The sequence below is a fragment of the Ictalurus furcatus genome, chromosome 17 (assembly GCF_023375685.1).
Source record: "Ictalurus furcatus strain D&B chromosome 17, Billie_1.0, whole genome shotgun sequence".
In the NCBI taxonomy this organism is placed as follows: domain Eukaryota; kingdom Metazoa; phylum Chordata; class Actinopteri; order Siluriformes; family Ictaluridae; genus Ictalurus; species Ictalurus furcatus.
This window is the reverse complement of record NC_071271.1, coordinates 20,573,886-20,593,771: the sequence shown is the minus strand read 5'-3', so window position 1 is coordinate 20,593,771 and position 19,886 is coordinate 20,573,886. Positions and strand designations below refer to the sequence as shown.

At 39.8% G+C, this 19,886-nt stretch overlaps 1 protein-coding gene across 1 annotated transcript in view; it reads right to left on the bottom strand.

Moving 5' to 3' along the window:
• nphs1 (NPHS1 adhesion molecule, nephrin) overlaps positions 1-19,886 on the bottom strand; it is a 150,843-nt gene that overhangs the window by 126,377 nt on the left and 4,580 nt on the right. The window contains exons 2-3 of the mRNA XM_053647328.1: positions 14,974-15,168; positions 5,147-5,269 (exon numbers count right to left, since the gene is read on the bottom strand). Of these exons, the coding sequence (XP_053503303.1) occupies positions 5,147-5,269; positions 14,974-15,168 (318 nt within the window). The remainder of the gene's footprint in view (positions 1-5,146; positions 5,270-14,973; positions 15,169-19,886) is intronic.

Here is a 19,886-nt window from a genome sequence, read left to right as displayed (position 1 = left end):
ATCTTATTTTGATGATATTCCCAGTGACAGCTGGTTATGTTATAAAACGTGTGGACTAAGATCTAATATCTATCAATAGCTTTAATGAGCAATGCTTGATAATGATGAGGTCTCATTAATGGCATAATAAGAATGTTGTGGGGCAAATTATTATACACTGCCACACACACTCACTTTTAGACAGATTTGTTATTTCAATTTTTTTTTAAATGTCACGAGTCTGTTATGCAGTACTGGATTCCTGCCGAGTTTCCTCTGAAAACCGAATTTGGCTAATCAAAGGGAACTTCTCGATCACTGCAAAGACACTGAAAAATGTATCAGCAAAGAATGCTGAAAAATATCAGCCAAAATGGAGATCGAATCTAGAGGGAGTGTCAGGTGATTCATGATTGTCACTGACTACGTTTACATGTTTACATCAAATTCTGTTTAAGGTCTCTATTCGGGTTGCAGGCACGTTCCAAATAAGATATTTAAATGTATACAGCCATTGGAATATTCCTGAATATACGGTTGATGTAAGTATGCCTGAGTTGCTATACAGCTAAGCATCTGTTAGCACCTACAATTCCATGAGGACTGAGCATGTGCGTACAGTGTATCTACTTTCAGTGGATTTTCTGAATAAAGTGTCAAATGCAACGAATTTATGATTAATACAGGCATATCCCAAGGGTGGGAATCACAATTTGGGGAATCAGAATATTGTCTTAATCTGAATCGGCCAATCGGATTGCGGCATTTACATGACTCCTAATTTGAATATTGCCAAATTCTTATTAGTAGCGGAATATTGATATGGATGTAAACACAGTCTTTGATTGACTGCACGGATCTACAGTGTGGGTTAAAAATAAAGCCCAGATTCTACTTCTTACTATTCTGTGTATTTTTTTTTATTTATTTATTTATTTTTTTTTATGCCATTGGTGGTTCTAATGCACTTGGTTCCACAAAAATCCAAAACAATCCACTTTAAAACCTTTGTAACATAAAATAATTTAATAATAATGTGGATTTTGAAGAATTAAACCTTGTATTGATGTTATTTTATTTTTAAAAGACAGTGTGAGTCTTAGACCTGCTACTTTATTTAAACCAGCCACCCCTGCCTATTATTCACCAGACCAGACTTCCATAAAAGTAATACATTTCTACCTATAACTGATGGAATACATTTACGAATACACCCAAGTTGCAGCTTAACTCTAGAACTAATTGTTAACATCTTCTTTGTTAATTAAAACACTAGTCATAATTAACAAGTCATTAAACATATAGTTAATATAACACCATTTGACAAGCAGTATATGTAGCTCACTGGCTAGCATTAGTCAACTCAGGGTCTTAGAAAAACTGACCTGATGTGGTCTTCTGCTGTTGTAGCCCATCCACCTCAAGGTTTGATGTTTTGTGCATATTGAGATGCTTTTCTGCTCACCATGGTTGTAAAGAGTGATTACTGTATATGAGTTACTATATCCTTCCTGGAAGCTCGAATTAATCTGGGCATTTTGCTCTGAGCTCTCTTATCAACAAAGTGCAGACTCTCATAGGACCATCACAGCTCACAGGATTTTTTTTTGTTTGTTTTTTTTTGCACCATTCAATGTAAACTCTAGAGACTGCTGTGTGTGAAAATCCCAGGTAGTTTCTGAAATAGTCAAACCAGCCTATCTGGTACCAACAACCATGCCACAGTTAAGTCTTCACGTTTTCCTCCATACTGATGTTTAATGTGAATATTATCTGAAACTCTTGACCTGTACCTACAGGATTTTATGCACTGTGCTGCTGCCACATGATTGAATGATTGGGTAACTGGATCGGGAAAAGGTTGCATGTAGAATATAATTGAGACCCCACCCCCCACCCCCAGTCTGCATGCATTAATATAAAAAGACAAGCATAGGACCACTGCAGACCAGATATTATTTGGGTGGTGGATCATTCTCAGCAGAACAATGCCACTGACAGGGTAATGACATGTTGGTTGGGTAAAGCAGAGCTAAATTATTGAGCATAGAAACAGTTGGGCTGTATACCTACAATCTAACCTTTACGTTGGAGTTACCTTTTTAAATGGTCTGTGGGTCTTGCTACAGGGGAGATGTACTAAATAAAATGGCAAGTGTACATTGTCCAACAGCATGCATTAAATGACTGAACTTAAAAGATGTCCATAGGTCATATTCACATAAATATTAAACTGCTTGTTTGTTGTTGATGCAAATCAATAAAAACTCTATTTCTAGCTCTAACTCTATAAGTTCTAACTCTGTTTAAATTTTCTTTATTTCCACTAAGACACTATTGAGCAATTAAGAGCAAGTAAGTAAACAACAAATGCATTAGAAGTTGTGATAAATCTTGGGTTACTGTTTGTGTGGAGTTTCACATTCTGTGCATGTCTGCATGGGATTTTCTCAGGTTCTCTGGTTTCCTCCCACCTCCTAAGACCATGCTGGTTGGTGGATTGGCTACACTAAATTGCCTTAGGTGTGATGTCCCATCAAGGGTGTATTCACACCCATCACACCCAGTGTTCCTGGGATAGGCTCTGGATCCTCTGTGACCCTGAACAGGAAAAAGCAATTACTGTAGATGAATGAACAAATAATGTTCTGCTAATGTGGCCTGTGGTCAACTTATATCCAATAAAATGAGGTGAGTATAGCTAAAACCATAAGAAGAGGTACAACTCCTGCTGAGTTGATGACTCATGAGATGGGTCTACAGCCACTGCAGACTAATTTTACAGAAAGACTGCCTAACAACACATTTGCTGGATAGATGACTGCATTCTTCTTTCTGCACTTTACTTCACTGATGTAAGCAATGTACTTGGTAACTCAGCTACCATGCACTCAAGCCATTCATGTATTAACATGTTTTCATGCACATACAATACATGAGACTTAAAAGGGTTTAATCCAAATGAATGAAGAATCTGAGGAAAAATGCTGCTTTGAGTAGCTAGCTAATCTCTCCACATAAACTAAATATAAACTTTAGGAACCTTTCCATGCATTCCATTTTACTTAAATTGTGTTTTTACTTCACTCGGGGGTGCTAAGGGTGCAATGTTCTTCCACACCAATTACATGGAAATGCATGGCTCAGCACGAAAAATCGGCGGGGTAAAGTATGGCTTAGTTGAGTAAGGGCAGGGACGAGTGACCCACTTCCAGCTGAAGCATCGGTTAACCAAGTGAGTCAGTTAGCTTATAATATTAGCTTAGCTTATATAATTGATTATACAATACCCTATTATATTCAGCGTGCAATATATTGTTATTATGGACATTTAGTTGCAGTTGTAATTGTGAGTTTGTTCACAGAGATGCTTATTCTCAATTTTAAAGGAGTATAAACACACACACACACACACACACATATATATATATATATATATATATATATATATATATATATATATATATATATATATATATATATAGATATATATATAGATATATAGATAGATAGATAGATAGATAGATATAGATATATAGATATATAGATATATTACATTTTATTTATTTATTTATTCCATTTCACTCATTCAACCCCACTGCCTCTGTTAATGCTACGTATGTCTTGTGGGTCACATTTTTGGTCCGGAATCTCTTGGCTGGAAACATGGAGAAAAAAAAAAAAGGAATATCCATGGCACAAAAATATTGGCAGTCACAGGTCTACAAGTGATTATAAAAACTACACTCTGCAATTCTAAAGCATGGTTGTGGTTTTACCTAAAATCAGAAGCTAACAAGTGCGAATAAATGTAAAGTGAATAAAGTGTAATGTGCGTCAAGAATCTGATGGAGGATACAGCTACAAATAAACATAATCTGTTTTTTTCCAGTGAAAACTTTTTTATGGCTTTGCAATCATCGGAGCATGAAAATACAATACTGGAGCATGCTCAGGCCAATGAGGCACAAAGTAATATACCATGATCAGGAAGGTGGTTTGCCCAGGGTGATGCTTAGCCATTGCACTCCAACTGTGCTGACTCTTGCAAATATCCCTAATGTTGGAATCTAGACTGCATAATTTCACATAATGGGAACCTACTTTTGCACTGTCTCTTGATTCTTTCAGATTGAATCCAAGGGCTTGTAAAGGTTGATGGAAGTCATGGGCATGATATTAATACCCTAGTGTACTGGTATGGCTGGGCTTTTGACCAAGCTATTTAAAATAAAATAAAATAAAATGTCCTGAAATGCATTCAATTTATTTAATTGAAGCATTTGTAGCATGTTTTGGGATTCTGGTGCTAGTTTGCTGGTTGGTGCTTTTATTATTCCTGTGGGAAGTTAGCAGTTGCTTGTCATGCCGATGTCACAGTTGACAAATTCAACCATCTCAAACGTAAGTAATAATGGTCAAGTTTTGCTGTTATTTCCTATAAATAAAATAGCAAGAACTTCTTTTCTCGCTCACCATATTCCTTCCATCCATCCATCCATCCATTTTCATACTGCTGGAGCCTATCCCAGGGAACTCATGGCACAAGGCAGGGGACCAACCTATCACAGGGCACAGCTGCACACACATTCCCACACCCATTCACACACTGGACAATTTGAACATGCCTACAATGCATGTCTTTGGACTAGGGAGGAAACCAGGGTACCCGGAGGAAGCCCCCGGTACACGGGAGGAACATGCAAGCTCCATGCACACACATGGTGGGGGTGGGATTCGATCCCTCAACCCAAGCAGTGTAATGCAAAAGTGATTTGACAAGAGTGTAAACTGAATGTGTGTGAAACTTATGGTTTCTTATTCAGCACTTCCTTTTGGCCCAACACACACACACACACACACACACACACACACACACACACACACACACACACACACACACACACACACACACACACACACACACACACACAGAGTCCCATTTCTGACATTCCATCCGTCAGACACCCGCACCCCATGCCTCATTAGGATCCCAAATGTAGCTGCGAAGAAAAGTGTTAAGCCCAGGTCTGGCGCTGTGTGTCACCTTTTCGATATGTGCAGAGCCATTAGTGGTCCAGGCCGAGCTATCTGTCATTGCTAAGGATGACCGTTGCTTCTCAAGCATAACCCCCATCCACACAGTGAGAGCGCTGGTTCTGCTTACTTTGCACATTGATCCACACAGTGTGCGAGACGATGGGATGACTAGTTTCAGAACGGCCCACTTGGCATTCGTAGGGGGAGTCGTCTTCCAGGCAGACGTCTTCAATCTGGAGATGGTATTGCCCTTCAGGAGAGTGAGAGAGAGAGGTGCAGGGTGAGTTTTTTTTCGCTACTATACCACCGAGCTGTTGAATTCATGAATCTGATTGGTCGGAAAGCTTTTCTATAGTACCCAGAGACTTGTATGGCAGATGCTCCACATGATCTAATGTTAATAATAAAAAGATCTAAAACATATGTGTTGTTATTCAATAAAGATGAATAATAATTGATATGGTGAACTTTTCTGTAAGAGCATGGCTATTCAACATTCATTTAAGGAGCTTCAGCACTTTGTAACAGTAAAAGTAAAAGTTTTCTTCCATGGGAAGTCTTCAGGACAGAGGACTTTCTCTGGTACATGATGAGCTGTGTATTATTTTTTATTATTAACTTCAAGCGAGAAAAAAGATGCTGGTGAAGGAATGACTGTGTATATCTGCCATAATGAAAGTAATATAACTATAAATGTACAAAAAGTATGAAACATACGTTAATACATTTTTAATTGTAATCATTGGCAAATTGTAGTGGTATAAGAGGAATAAAACACTTTGGGACATGCTGGTTTATATTATTGTGTTTATTCAAATCTGTTATAGTTTTATAGTAATAATCATTCACTTGTTGGACTTGGTGGTCAATAACAGGACGTTCCACAACATTAAATGTAACTTCAAATGATTAAAATGTATGACATGACATTAATTAATAAATTTAAAACGGCAATTGTTAGTAAATTGCTGTGCTGTAAGAGGAATAAAACACTTCAGAGCATGCTGTTATTAGAAAATAACAGGAGTGGTAATAGGAACTCTGCTTCATGTCAGGCCACACTGCACCACCACATATCTGCCAGAGCCATATCTCCCTGCAGTTCTTGCCTGGTTTCTCACTGAAGCTAAGCAGGGTTGAGCCTGGCCAGTACCTGGGTTGGAGACCTCCTGGAGAAAACTAAGGTTGCTGCTAGAAGTGATATTAATGCTCACCCTGTGGTCTGTGTGGGTCCCCAGGACAAGGGCCTATACTGTAAAAATAGCACTGTCTTTCAGATAAGATGTTAAACTACAGTCCTGACTCTCAGTGGTCATTAAAATACAGAACACTTCTTGTGAAGAGTAGGGGTATATCACGGTGTCTTGGAGAAACTTCCCCATTGGCCCTTCTTTATCAGGGCCCCCTAATAATCCCCATCTCTGAATTGACTACATCACTCTCTCCTCTCCACTAATAGCTGGTGTGTGGTGGGAGTTCTGGCGCACTATGGCTGCCGTTGCATCATCCAGATGGACGCTACACACTAGTGGTGGTTGAGGAGATTCCCTCACCCCATACTATGTAAAAAGCTTTGAGTGTCTAGAAAAGCATTATATAAATGTAACTGTAACTAACTAAATAACACCCCACTGTTGATTACTTTTTGATAACTGCATACCCCAGTGTTTATTCCTTGCTTTTTAGATTTATAGGAATCCTTCTAGAGTTTTTGTCAAATAGCATCTCCTAATATGCATTACTGAATTTGTACAGGATGTTCATTTAATATGAGCAATTATTGCCACTAAAGGAAGACTTTATTCTATTTGATGTTGTCCCATTTTTTACTGTGTGAGATCCATATATTATTTACAAGATGAATATTGTGCCGCCAAGGGGTTAGTTCACTCAGCTCCGGCTCTGTGACGATTAATGGCTCCTCTGCAAACTCTAGGCATGCTGTTTGAGCCTTGAACATTTTTTTCTCTCTCTTTCCCTTCAGAAGAAAACTAACATGCAGAAAATAGTATCTTAGTATGACAACCCACTGCAGCTGGGAAAAAAGAGGTGTCAACCAAGCTGGCAACATAATTAACACCAACCAGTAGCAATTTTCGGATCAATGCTATCATAGAAGGAGAAGAAGGCACTTTAAAATTATTAATTATTTTCCACTCTCTTGGAGTTGCACTTAGTAAATGCTGCAATGATGTTTGTGTCGAGGATGATGGGGAGAGTGTGCTTGTGTTTATGTGAGACCAGTAATTATGCCTCTGACATCCAGCATGCAAGGCTGACAAGAAGCATTTCACGTGTTCATTTTCTCTCATCGGGGTGTGTGTGTGAGCATGTTAGTGTGTGTGTATGCCTGTCTGTCAAAATTGAACATCACTATAGCTATGTGAAATTAGTTAAAATCTTTCATGTGTATTTATACCACCTCAAGACAATACCATTTACTATGGGGCAACTGTTAAATCTGTTATGAAGTAATATCTGCATTGTTTAATTATCAGATAAAGACAGAATGAACTATTTTAAAAAGTAGAATAACATACTAACTTTGGTCTCTACAGAACAGATGCGTCTTCCATGGCCCTTATTTAACCTTGCATTTAATTGCTGATGGCTTTTTGCAGACACTGCCCGCCACACCTGCTACATGCACCATGACTATTGAGTGCTGTAACCCTCCAAGCAACAAACTTAATTTCCCCTTATTTAACCCTAATAGCCACTGAGGATAGCAATGATTCAGCGCCAGTTTTGGTGCTCCAAAAACGAGCTGCTCATTTCTCAAAACTGGATCTTGAATGCTTAAATTAGGACTGTTTTTGATAGTGCTTCAGAGAGCTGTTTGCAAAATACACAATGCTCATGGGTCTCCATGTTACCATAAATGACTCCAGGACCCTTACATGAAAGTATTACTAAAATATCCATTATCACCTATCAGAGTGTGGAATTTCATTAGAACAAACAAGTGTTCAATGTACAAGTGCACTATATAGTGTTCTACACAAGTATATGTGCACTATACTGTATAGTATTCTACATACAAGTGCACTACAGTATATAGTGTTCAACACTATATGCACTATATATTGTGTTCTACATAGGGGTGCATTTTCTGCATAGGGTTTACACTATCTGCATAGGGATGAACTAAATATTGTGTTTTACATAGGGGTGCACTAAATGCGGTTGGATACACTATACAGTGGTGCTTGAAAGTTTGTGAACCCTTGAGAATTTTCTATACATCTGTAAAAATATTACCTCAAACTTCGCACAAACATTTTCAACACGAATACTAAAAGCAGACAAAGACAACCCAATTAAACAAATGAGATAATATATCTATCTATCTATCTATCTATCTATATCTATATATATCTATATATATATATATATATATATATATATATATATATATATATATATATATATATATATATATATATTTTATACTTGGTCATTTATTTATTGAGGAAAATGATCCAATATTACATATCTGTGAGTGGCAAAAGTATGATAACCTCTAAGATTAGCAGTTAATTTGAAGGTGAAATTAGAGTCAGGTGTTTTCAATCAATGGGATGATGATCAGGTGCGAGTGAGTTTTATTTCCAGTGCAGGGATCTATCAAAGTCTAATCTTCACAACATGTTTGTGGAACGGTGTCATGGCAAGGAGATTTCTGAGGACCTCAGAAAAAGAGTTGTTGATGCTCATCGGGCTAGAAAAGGTTACAAAACCAATCCACGGTGAGATTGTGTACAAATGGAGAAAATTTAAGGCCATTGTTACCCTCCCCAGGAGTGAACCAACGAAGATCACCTCAAGATGAAGACTTGTAATAGTCCATGAGGTCACAAAGGAGCCCAGGGTAGCTTCTAAGCAACTGAAGGGCTCTCTCACATTGGCTAATGTTAATGTCCATGAGTCTACCATAAAAAGAACACTGAACAATAATGGTGTGCAAGGCAGGGTTGCAAGGAGAAAACCACTGCTCTCCAAAAAGAACATTGCTACCCGTTTGCAGTTTGCTAAAGATCATGTGGACAAGCCAGAAGGCTACTGGAACAATATTGTGTGGGTTGATGAGACCAAAATAAATTTTTTGGTTTAAATCAGAACGGCTATATTTGGAGAAAAGAAAACAGTGCATTCCAGCATAAGAACCTTATCCCATCTGTGAAATATGGTGGTGGTAGCATCATGGTTGTCTCCTGGTCTGACCTTGACACAAAGAAAGGTCATGGTCATGGCAAAAGGAGAAATGAGGGGACATGAACATGATGGTTTATACCATAAGAAGGTGGGGTGAGGGGAGGAAGGACATGAGCATGGATTTGTTAACATAGACAGAGACTTCAGGGATGAGAAGGGGGTTTCTCTGTGATGATTCAGCAGCCAATAAACAATTTCCAATATGGGAAGGTGATCTTAGACATTTCCTTATTCTGTAAAATGGTACAAACCACTTTAAATATGGTCATGAGATGAGTTGAAGTAACAGATATAAAGAGATGGGATTATTCATTGTGAGGAGGCAAAGATGTGGTAGGTGTTGGAGTGAGATGAGCACAAGGAACAGGACATAGTGTGTGTGGCCGAGACAGACTGCTACTGTGCAACGGTCCACAGGCCACACAGCACAGCTCACTGAGACAAAAAGTGGCAGAACTGGTCATGGAGAGAGGCTTTACTAGCTGACATATTTCTAAGACTGGGGTACATCTGAGATTGTGAGTATGAAATTAAGATGTGTGTACATATTATATGCTGCAATGCTTCAACTGAGAGCAAGGAATGTTTATGCTATGCATGCTACCCAGACATCGATACGTTACCTTGCTCATATTGATTATCATATCATATAGATATAGAATGTGATGATGTGTCGCTCTAACCTTTGAGTATATTAATGAGTATAATTAGCAGTATTACTGAAAGTAATGTAATTGGAGTATGTGGATATCCTAATGCTTATTTGCATTATGTTTTATAGAGGATTTGCAGGAGTGCTATGAATGGTTTTCAGTGTATTTTACATTATAGTATTATTTCGAATAAGTACTTGATTCTAGATGGTGGAGAGGTGATTAGTTAATGGATTATGGAGAATCCTGTCAATGACTGACTCAACTAGACAACTAGAATAACTATGGCAAATAGAATTGTGTCAATTAGAAACTTAAATCATGTCAGTGAGAAATGTACTTAGTGAAATACCAATGCTTATGCTGAAGTAACAAATACGTGGATAATTGTTTATGTATTCATTCATTTTAAAACAAACTATATAATCTGTATAATACCCTGATTTCTGGTTTACTTTACATAAGTACAGTCAATTGTAAGAATAGTATTAGATTTTACTATGAGGCCTTTTGCATTTCCATCGCTATATTCTAAGTCACTGCATGAGCTGTAATATTCCGATAATACTTCTTTGGTAATGGCAAGATTTAAACATTTTCTGAGCTAGTGTTTCAATTGTACAGCATTGAGAAAGGTAAATAAACTTCTTACACCTTCTTACGAGTTATTATATTTAAGGGTTCCTGCATTGTTACTAAATTAATTCCCTTAGCATGCAGAACCATATAGCCATTGTGAAGAAATTAAGTAGTTATTCAGAACAAGCTTCTGTGGTAGGAAATGGCAAGAAATGTGATCTAAGTGGCTTTGACCATGAAATCATTGTTGGGATCAGACTGAACTAGTGACAACTGAAACAGCTCCTGGGACTTTCACAAAAAAGTCTCTAAAGTTTATTGAAAATGGAGCAAAAACAGAAAGAAACATCCAGTGAGTGGCAGTTCTGTGGGTGCAAATGGCTTGTTAATGAGAAAGATGACTTTTATGGCCACAGTTTATCAACACTCTAATGACTACTGTTAGCACTATAACACACCATGTAAAAATGAATACATGTTACTGTAAGTTGGATCTACAAACATGGCACTGAATTCAGGGTACCACAATGGCCACCACGTTCACTAGATATTATCAATTGCCTTTGGAATGTAAAAGAAATGCATTCAAACAGTTGAAAAACAGAGGAACGAGAAATGTTTGAGGCTTGTAGCTGAGGTATTCCTATATAATGCTTCACTATTATCAATAATTATATACATACTGTGCAAAGCAAAGGGAAACAAACTCTATTTCGGTAAAGGAAACCAATCTTTTGACGCCATTATAAATTAAAATTGTTTTGTACACAATCATCTACACAGATATATATGCATACATACAGTTGCAATCAAAATTATTCAACCCCCATTGCAAATCAGGTTTATTGTCAAAATAAAGGCTGTAATAACTAATGGACGAGTGCAGAAAGCCTGCAACACCACAGGGTGGACAGCTGATGTAGGCAGTTTAGGAATATAATCCGGCATAGGATACAGGAAGGCCTTGACTAATCCAGGGGCAAAGTCAAGGCAGGAAGGGGCAACAGAGAGAGCTTGTAGATCTCCTACTTGCTTGAGAGATGTCAGGGCCAGCAGAAGAGCTACCTTTAGAGTCAGAAGCTTCTCAGAGGCTGACTCTAAAGGCTAAAATGGGGCCCCTGACAGACCTTCTAGGACCACAGAAAGGTCCCAGGAAGGTATGCGCGACCTGCAGATCGGCCTCAGCCGCATGACACCACACATGAACCTTGAAGTTAGAGGATGTTGCCCCACAGAGGCTCCATCAACAGGGGTGTGGCTGGCCGAAATGGTGGCCACGTAAACCCTGATTGTAGAAGGAGCCCACCCCGCTGAGAAATGTTCTTATAAGAACTCCAGGACTGTAGCTATTGTGCAGTTTACTGGGTCTACAGTGGATCCCTGCAGATGGGAATCTCCCAAGGAGTGCCATCTAGCAGGGATATTATCTCTGAGAACCATATTCGAGCTGGCCAATAAGGTGCTACTAGCAGCAGACATAGACTGTCTTGGCGAACCCTCACTAGAACTTGTGGGAGCAGAGTGATGTGGGGAAAAGCATACAGATGTGACCTCGGCCACATGTGCACCATGGTGTCCAGCCCTAATTGTGCGGGAGGAGTGAGGGCAAACCACAGCGGGCCGTGTGTTGTCTCCTCGGGGGCGAACACATGCAGTCCCGCTTGGCCAAACCTCGCCATATGGACGCCACCACTTGTGGATGGAGCCACCAATTCCTGGGCATCAGCCCCTGCCTCTACAGGATGTCTGCCCCCATATTCCCAGAATGTACATTGCACTCCCTGACAAACTTTCCTTCTGCACAGAGAAGGTTTAGAAGAATTTAGAAGAATTTAGAAGAACTAAGAAGAATTAGTTGCGCCTGCCTGAACAGGGGGCACGGACATAATCCTCCTTGGTGGTCAATATATGAGACCACCAGTGTGCTGTCTGTAAACACATGGTGACCTCTCAAATGAGGAAGAAGGGATTTCAGTGCTAGAAATATGGCCCACATTTCTAGGCAATTTATATGCCGCTCCAGATGAGGGCCGCACCAGAAACCGTGAGCTGGACAGCTGTCTAAGACCGCGCTCCAGCCGGTGTGGGAGGTGTTTGTCATTACCGTCTTGCGCTAAGGAGACACCCCTAGAGTGTGACCCAAGGCAAGAAATCGGGAACACTCAAATTCTCAGAGCACGTAGGCATCGCCACACGACACTGATTATTCTCAGAGGTTTCGTCCTTGGACGAAACCCCCAACTTCTCAGCCACCACTGAACGGTCTCCTGTGCAATAGGCCCATAAGCGCCAATAGTCTCCCAAGATCCAGCTTTATTTTGCTCAGTGTTGATAGGATTGACCCTACGCATGTTGGGGATAGAAACACCATTGTTGTAGTAGAATCCTTATAACCCCTAGAAAAGTTGTCCACTGCACTGGGGAAAGCATACTTTTCTGAGGTTCAACCTGAGCCCCAAGCTCTTCATGTGGGCGAGAACAACATCTTGATGTTGAACCGCCAGTTCCCTGGATCGTGCTAGAATTAACCAGTCATCCAAGTAGTTTAATACACGTATGCCCTGGAGTCACATGCTGCTTTCAGTTTTTAGTACACCTTCTGGCTCCTCGGAGTCAGAGAGGAATTATTACTATTATTTGTGTGTGTGTGTGTGTTTTCTTCCCCTTTTGGCTTTCCATAGCAGAAGGAGGAGTTGCGATGCGAGCTCCAAAATCCCGCGGAGAGCCGAACCCGGGAAAGACAGAGCAAGAGTTAGAGCAGCGCTCATCTCCAGCTCCTCTTCCGGATCCATAAGAGATCCCTCGAACCTGAGACGGCTAGCTGCCTCGGCAGCGGCCGGCCCAGATCCGCGAGGCTCTGAAACCAAACTCGCTTCAGCTTCCGAGAAGAGCGCAAGTCGCGAGCCGAGCTGCTTAATGTTGGTATTACCATGCTCAGCCTCTCGAGGCTGCCATAGCATGCTACATCCCTAGACACTTCACCCAGAAAGTGTGCACTATTCCCCGTGATGAAACGGGAGCAAGCCGTAACACACTTCCTGAATTCTCTCACTCATATTTTTCTCTCTCGCTCATTCCTTTTTTTTCTTCTCTTTTTTTAAAGGGATAGAAAAGTTCTGAGATTTTGAGAAAAGATAGCAAGGAAATTAAGCGTCTTTTTGCTTCTTTACACAAACAACTGACATGCACTCTTTTGCTGAAGATAATAAAGGCTGATGGCGCGGTTCACAGGTGTCATATTTATATCACGCGACGCACTTAATTGCCACGTCACCTGGCATGGCAGGCCTATAAATAGGCATGATTTTACACAAGCTTCAGATGCTAGTCACGTGTGAGAGGTGCTCCCCAATAGTGTTATGCTAAACGTAATGTCGAAATTCCCTTTGAAAGGGAGCATCATGCTGTCTGTGAGGAAGCTGAAGCTTGGGCACCATCGGACCTTCCAACAGGACAATGATCCCAAACATACCTCAATTTTCACCAAGGCTTGGTTGCAGAAAACATCCTGGAAGATTCTACAGGGCCATCACAGTCACCTGAGTTGAACCCCATAGAAAATCTCTGGTGGGATTTGAAGAAGGCGGTTGCAGCATGCAAACCCAGAGATATTACTGAACTGGAGGCCATTGCTCATGAGGAATGGGCTAAGATTCCTCAGGAATGCTTTTTATAAGTTGCATTTTCAGTTGAATTTGGGGAAACCACTTGAAGCATTCATTGTGTTGAACTATTTCAATTGTTTTTGTTTGATTTGTTCATTGCAAACAGCTGAAAGTGTGTTTGTTTGTTTGTTTGTTTTTGTACCCAGTCATCTATACAGATATATATTTAGATATTATAAGTGAATGCAGTTTGTCATGTTACCGAGGAAGTTCTGAAGACTTTCCAGTGTCAGAAAAGTTAAAGTTTTACCTCTGACTGTTACAAAGCACTAACACTGGAGACTCCTTCCCAAAATGATACATAAACATCTCCTCACAGAAAAGTGATCACTGATTAGACATAATTAGAATCAATTACAATCAACAGTGCTGTGGTATAAAGAACTTCTGTATCCGTTCTATATGGGAATGCACTTAATAGTGTTCAGAATAGGACTCACATGAGCCTATACTGTTATAGAAATTCACGTACTATTTAATTTTAATTCACTAATTGATAACAGACATGATCACAAAACAACTTTTACAAAACTTTTGGTTTCATGGTTAAATAAGATAGTCCGAGGTCACAATGGCAATTAAAGGAGTTGAGCCAGGGACCCATCCACCTCTAGGTTACATGCAGTAGTGGGATAAATTACAGTGCATATAAATTACAATGTTCCTCATAGTATTAACTATATGCTGTTCCACATCTGGGTACTTAAGTTTCTATGCCATAGTTTTGCATATAGCAATGTACTACACATGAACAGAATTTTAGCATAAAACAACCATTTTTCCACTGCATATGTTTAGCAATTTCCCATGGTTTGTTCTCTCCATGTCTCCCTGCTTCTCACCTCTGTTCTCATCACCAGTCATGGTGTAGCGTGGGTAGCCGGGCAGAGACCTGTGTGGCCCCAAAAGCAGGCCATCCTTCACCCACTGCACGGTCCCCGAGGCCCTCAACACTTCACACTTCAGCAGAGCCGTGGCTCCAGCCCTCACGGTCACGTTCCTCGGCTCCATCCTGAACGCTTGCTGCCCACACACGCCTGCACAGGGCAAAAGAGAGAGTGATGAGAGAGTGGAAACAACCATAAAATGCATCCTTTCCATCCTGTGAAAGTTGTTTTATAATGAGATTTCAGACATCTCTGGATGTTTTGGTTTGACTTGGCTGCAAGTTCGTACATTAGATTCTATAATTACAACAACTGCAGTGTCATGTACATGTCAGCTCATTAATTGAGTTCTAATCTAAAACGTGCTGCCACTTGGCTTTATGAGTCAACCAGGAAATGGTGTGCAAATTACCCTTAAAAACATTTCCCAAACTACATAAATTCAGTAGCTCCTTAGACATCCGAATACACTTTAGTACCATTAAATTACTCGTATTAATCATGGTCATGTCTGGTTATGGGAAAGTCTAGCAGGAGGAAATTCAGCTTTGTCCATAGAGAGAAGAAAAAAGCCCATTGCTTTTCTCTGAGGAGTGTGAGGATCCACTTATGGCATTACTATCCCTCATCCTAGTGTATGTTTTATTGATAGCAGATTGGAAGCAATTCTGCCGTGCAAATGAGTCAATAAAGTAATTACGGTGAATTAAATGTCTCCTCGGCAGAGAGGAAAGGCCAGGGAAAGAAGGTAGCTTCCTCCCCTCGCTGTTTTCCTTCTCACTCAGTGTAGCACCAAGCCAAGATTCACACAGAAGAATGATGGCCGAGTGTCGACGACTCCTAATTCATCAAACGGTGGGCTGTTCCTCACTGATCTGTCTGATATTTCACGACTGTGCAGACTGTAGCTCAAATCCGACATATCCGTCATGAATGCGATTTAAGCCTATAGGCTATACCTCAGACAAAATCTGACAGGGTATACAATAAATACAGCTTCAGACAAGGATTATGACATCTGTCAAAGAAAACTAATAATGCTGGCTAATAATGCTAATACAGTTTTGCCGATGCTTACGGCTAAAGTATTTAATCAAAGTACACTTTTTCATTCTTTTTGAAAGTATCTCTAGGCACTGTTGTGCTACATGTAGTATGTGTTATGTCTCGCTATAAATCATGATGAACGTTTTTAAAACCGCACCACATCCTTCAGCTACGCTTAGATGCAGTATCTGCACTTCATTTCTCGCATGTGCTTTAGGCAATGTTTCATTAAATCCTCAAAGAAAGTACAATGAGTATGAGAATAACTCCAAGCAGTTTTCACAAGCATGAAAACGAGGTCACATAATGTTCAAAAGCACAGCTGGGATCTTCTATTTGATCTGTGCTAGTTAGCATGCTAATAAATAATGAAATGTTTGTGGTCTGATATAGCTAGTTGCCAAGCTAAACAAAGTTAAGTTTCTCCATTTTGACTGTTAAATCTCAAATTAGATGGTTATATTTACTCTTGATTTAAGCTGAAAAAGGGAAGAACATGGAAACGGCTAACTAGCTGTTATCACTTTGGGACAAAAGTTTCAAATACAGATACAACCACTGATGTTTACCCCCCAAATACACCCAGAATTATATACAACACTACTGCTAAAATAGCACATTAATTGAGGTATTCATGTGCTTTACACAGTTTGCTATGATGCTAATACTGATGTAATGCTGGCCATCACCAGTCCGGTCTCTTCCATCCCACATTTTCTTATAATGTAAAAGTTCATTTACAGAGTGGTATTGAAATATTTGGTGTAAAATTGAATATACAGAGGGGGAAATTAGTATTAAACGTGTCAACATTTTTTTCAGTAAATATATTTCCAATGTGGCTATTCACATGAAAGTTTCACCAGACATTATTAACTCGAGAAATCCACACATATAAAGAAATCCAAACATCAAAGTCCATAAATGTAGTTATGTGTAATAAAGTGGAATGACACAGGAAAAAAGTATTAAACATGCTAACTGAAATGTATTTAATACTTAGTGGAGAAGCCTTTGTTTGTAATGACGGCTTCAAGACGCTTCCTGTATGAGGAAATTAATGGGCCGCAGTATTCAGGTGTGATTTTGGCCCATTCTTCTAAACATATTGTCTTTAAATCCTGTTCAATTGGATTCAAGTCAGGTGATTGACTGGGCCAGTTTATCACCTTGATTTTTTTCTCTGAAACCTGAGAGGTTTCTCTGAGAGTTTCCTTTGCTGTATGTTTTGGATCGTTGTCCTGCTGGAAGGTCCACCCACATCTCATCTTCATCATCCTGGTGGATAGCAGCAGATTTTTCTCAAGAATCTCCCGGTAAAGGGCTCCATTCATCATTCCTTCAAGTATTTAAAAGTCTGCCAGTACCATGCGATGGAAAAACAGCCCCACACCATGATGCTTCCACCTCCAAACTTCACTGTTGGTATAGTGTTTTAAGGGTGATGTGCAGAGCCATTTCTTCTCCAAACATGGTGTGTATGGCAGACAGAATTTTTGCTCTCGTCTGACCAGTCTACACTCTCCCAGTATTTCATAGGTGTGTCCAAATGAGTTGTAGCAAACTTTAAACAAGCTTCAACATGCTTTTCTTTAGTAATGGAGTGGAGTGCCTATTGTTTTCTCTTTGACGATGGCACCTGCTGCCTTCAAGTGTTTCTGTACTTTTTTCTGTGTCATTCCACTTTATTACACAAAAGCACTGGGAGAACATTCAAACTCCATGCACACAGGGTGGAGGTAGGAACTGAACCTCCAACCATGTAGGTGAGAGGTCAAACATGCTAACCACTAAGCCACTGTACCCCCTTATGGATCCCTTGCAGACACAGGGAGAACATTTTATGCCACATTTTGTGCAACAAGAGCAATAATATCTCATTAAAGTAATAAGGTTCATACAAGCATAGAATAACATTTCCTGGAGCTTAAATATCTGGTATAATTCTTTTTGTGTTGCTTTTGGCCCTCTAAACCAAGCCTAAATAAAAACACTTTCCCTGCCTGGTCCCATAATTATTCATTAGCTGAATGAGACAGCTCTGTTAGCTGTGTGCTTTATTTGCATATATAGTTCAAAGTATGATTTTAGCAGTGTTATTCAGTTTCATTTTATCAGATCTAACTTTTTACCCCGTAATATTCCATGCAAATGTGATTCTAGTTTACTCATCAGGCCCAATCAATCCATAACACAAAGTTGAAAGCATCTCCTGAGAGTCTTGTGTATTAGAAAGGCCTTTAAACCAGCAATCACCAGTGCACGCAGGCCCGCTTGGCTGCACTCGGAGGCCTCGGCACCGTCACATCAAGGCCGCATCAGTCACCTCACGTCAGACTGGAAGGGCGCTATCGGACTCGAGCGACAAGGCGGAAAACACATTAGCATAATGTTTACATAAATGAATACGTAAACACGGCCGTGAGATAATCAGCGTGGCGAGTTTAAATGTTCGAATCACGATGCTTCTCCCCTTGGCTGCTCGAGAAGAAGAAATATGAGAGGAAAGACGTGTCAAATCCTTGCCAGGCTCTGATTCCCAATTCCCGACGCGCTGCTTTGACATCTTATTTGAGAAAGATAATGACATGAGATTAAGTTGTTTGGTGGAATCTGACTTTCAATCTGAGCTGGGTGCCGCATGAATATGGGTTCAGAATGGAGACTGTTACCCCTAATACAATGTACGACATCTTATTACCCTCAGGCTATTGAGGTCTAAATATGCATCACATGTACTCGTAATAATCACCATTGTATGCCTGCTAAAAGACTCAGCAAAGGTTAGTGATTAACTTCATTTAGAATGATTCTGAATACTGACAATGGTCTTATCATAAGTATTAACTGAGCACTCGTCCTCTAAATAAAGATGACATTTTGAGCACTTCAAGGTACACATGTCTAAATGGGGATACTAAGTGTATCTCTCTAATTAATGTCTTTGTTCTGCAATATATTTTCCCAACAGTTGTCAAAAGTATCATTAATTTGTGGTATTGTTGTGACTGTGGTGTGGTCTGTCTGAAGCTTGCAGCAAGAAACTGCGTATTAGAACATGGAGTGGCCTAATTAAAATAGACTTTGCTGATCAAACAGCATTACAGATTGACATACTGTCATAAAGTGGTTTCATTTTGCACAGCATTAATTCAAGAGCTGCATCCCCCGTTTCTAACCTCTGATCAACTGAAGTTACAGACTAAACAGCACTTCGATTTCCCACAACAAACATGTTACAACCCAAACCCACGGGTCTATCATAACATTTCAAATGTACTGTCAAGCATTAGTCTATAATGAGTGTGTTTACCAAAACTAACTAGATCTTTCTCAGAAGAGCAGCCTACATTGCAGGATTAGACATTTATTCATTTTACATTTATTCATTTAGCAGACGCTTTTATCCAAAGCGACATTAGCATGTGTTCTTTAATGCTAGATAGGTTTAACATGCTTATTAGTGTCATTAGCATGCTATTTGTGATGTGTGTCATACAGTAGGTTTAAAATATTCATTTCTCTGTCACATCACACTCTATCCGTTCTTCTTCAAGCAACTCTAGATTGATCGCTGCCCGATTTGCATAGCCCAGATATGCTGAACATCCTGTAAAGCTGACGTTCGTTTGCATCGCTTGTTCACCGTTTTTCTCAGTATAAAAATAGAGCTGCATGTATTAGCGATGCAGCTGGGCTCTCTCATCAGCGAGATTGTTGCAGAGAATTGACAATCAATCCACAGGAAATGAAAATGATAATCTACTTCTACAGTCTATCTTACAATCTCTGTGCTAGTAAAGAACAGCGTTGGCTTGGAA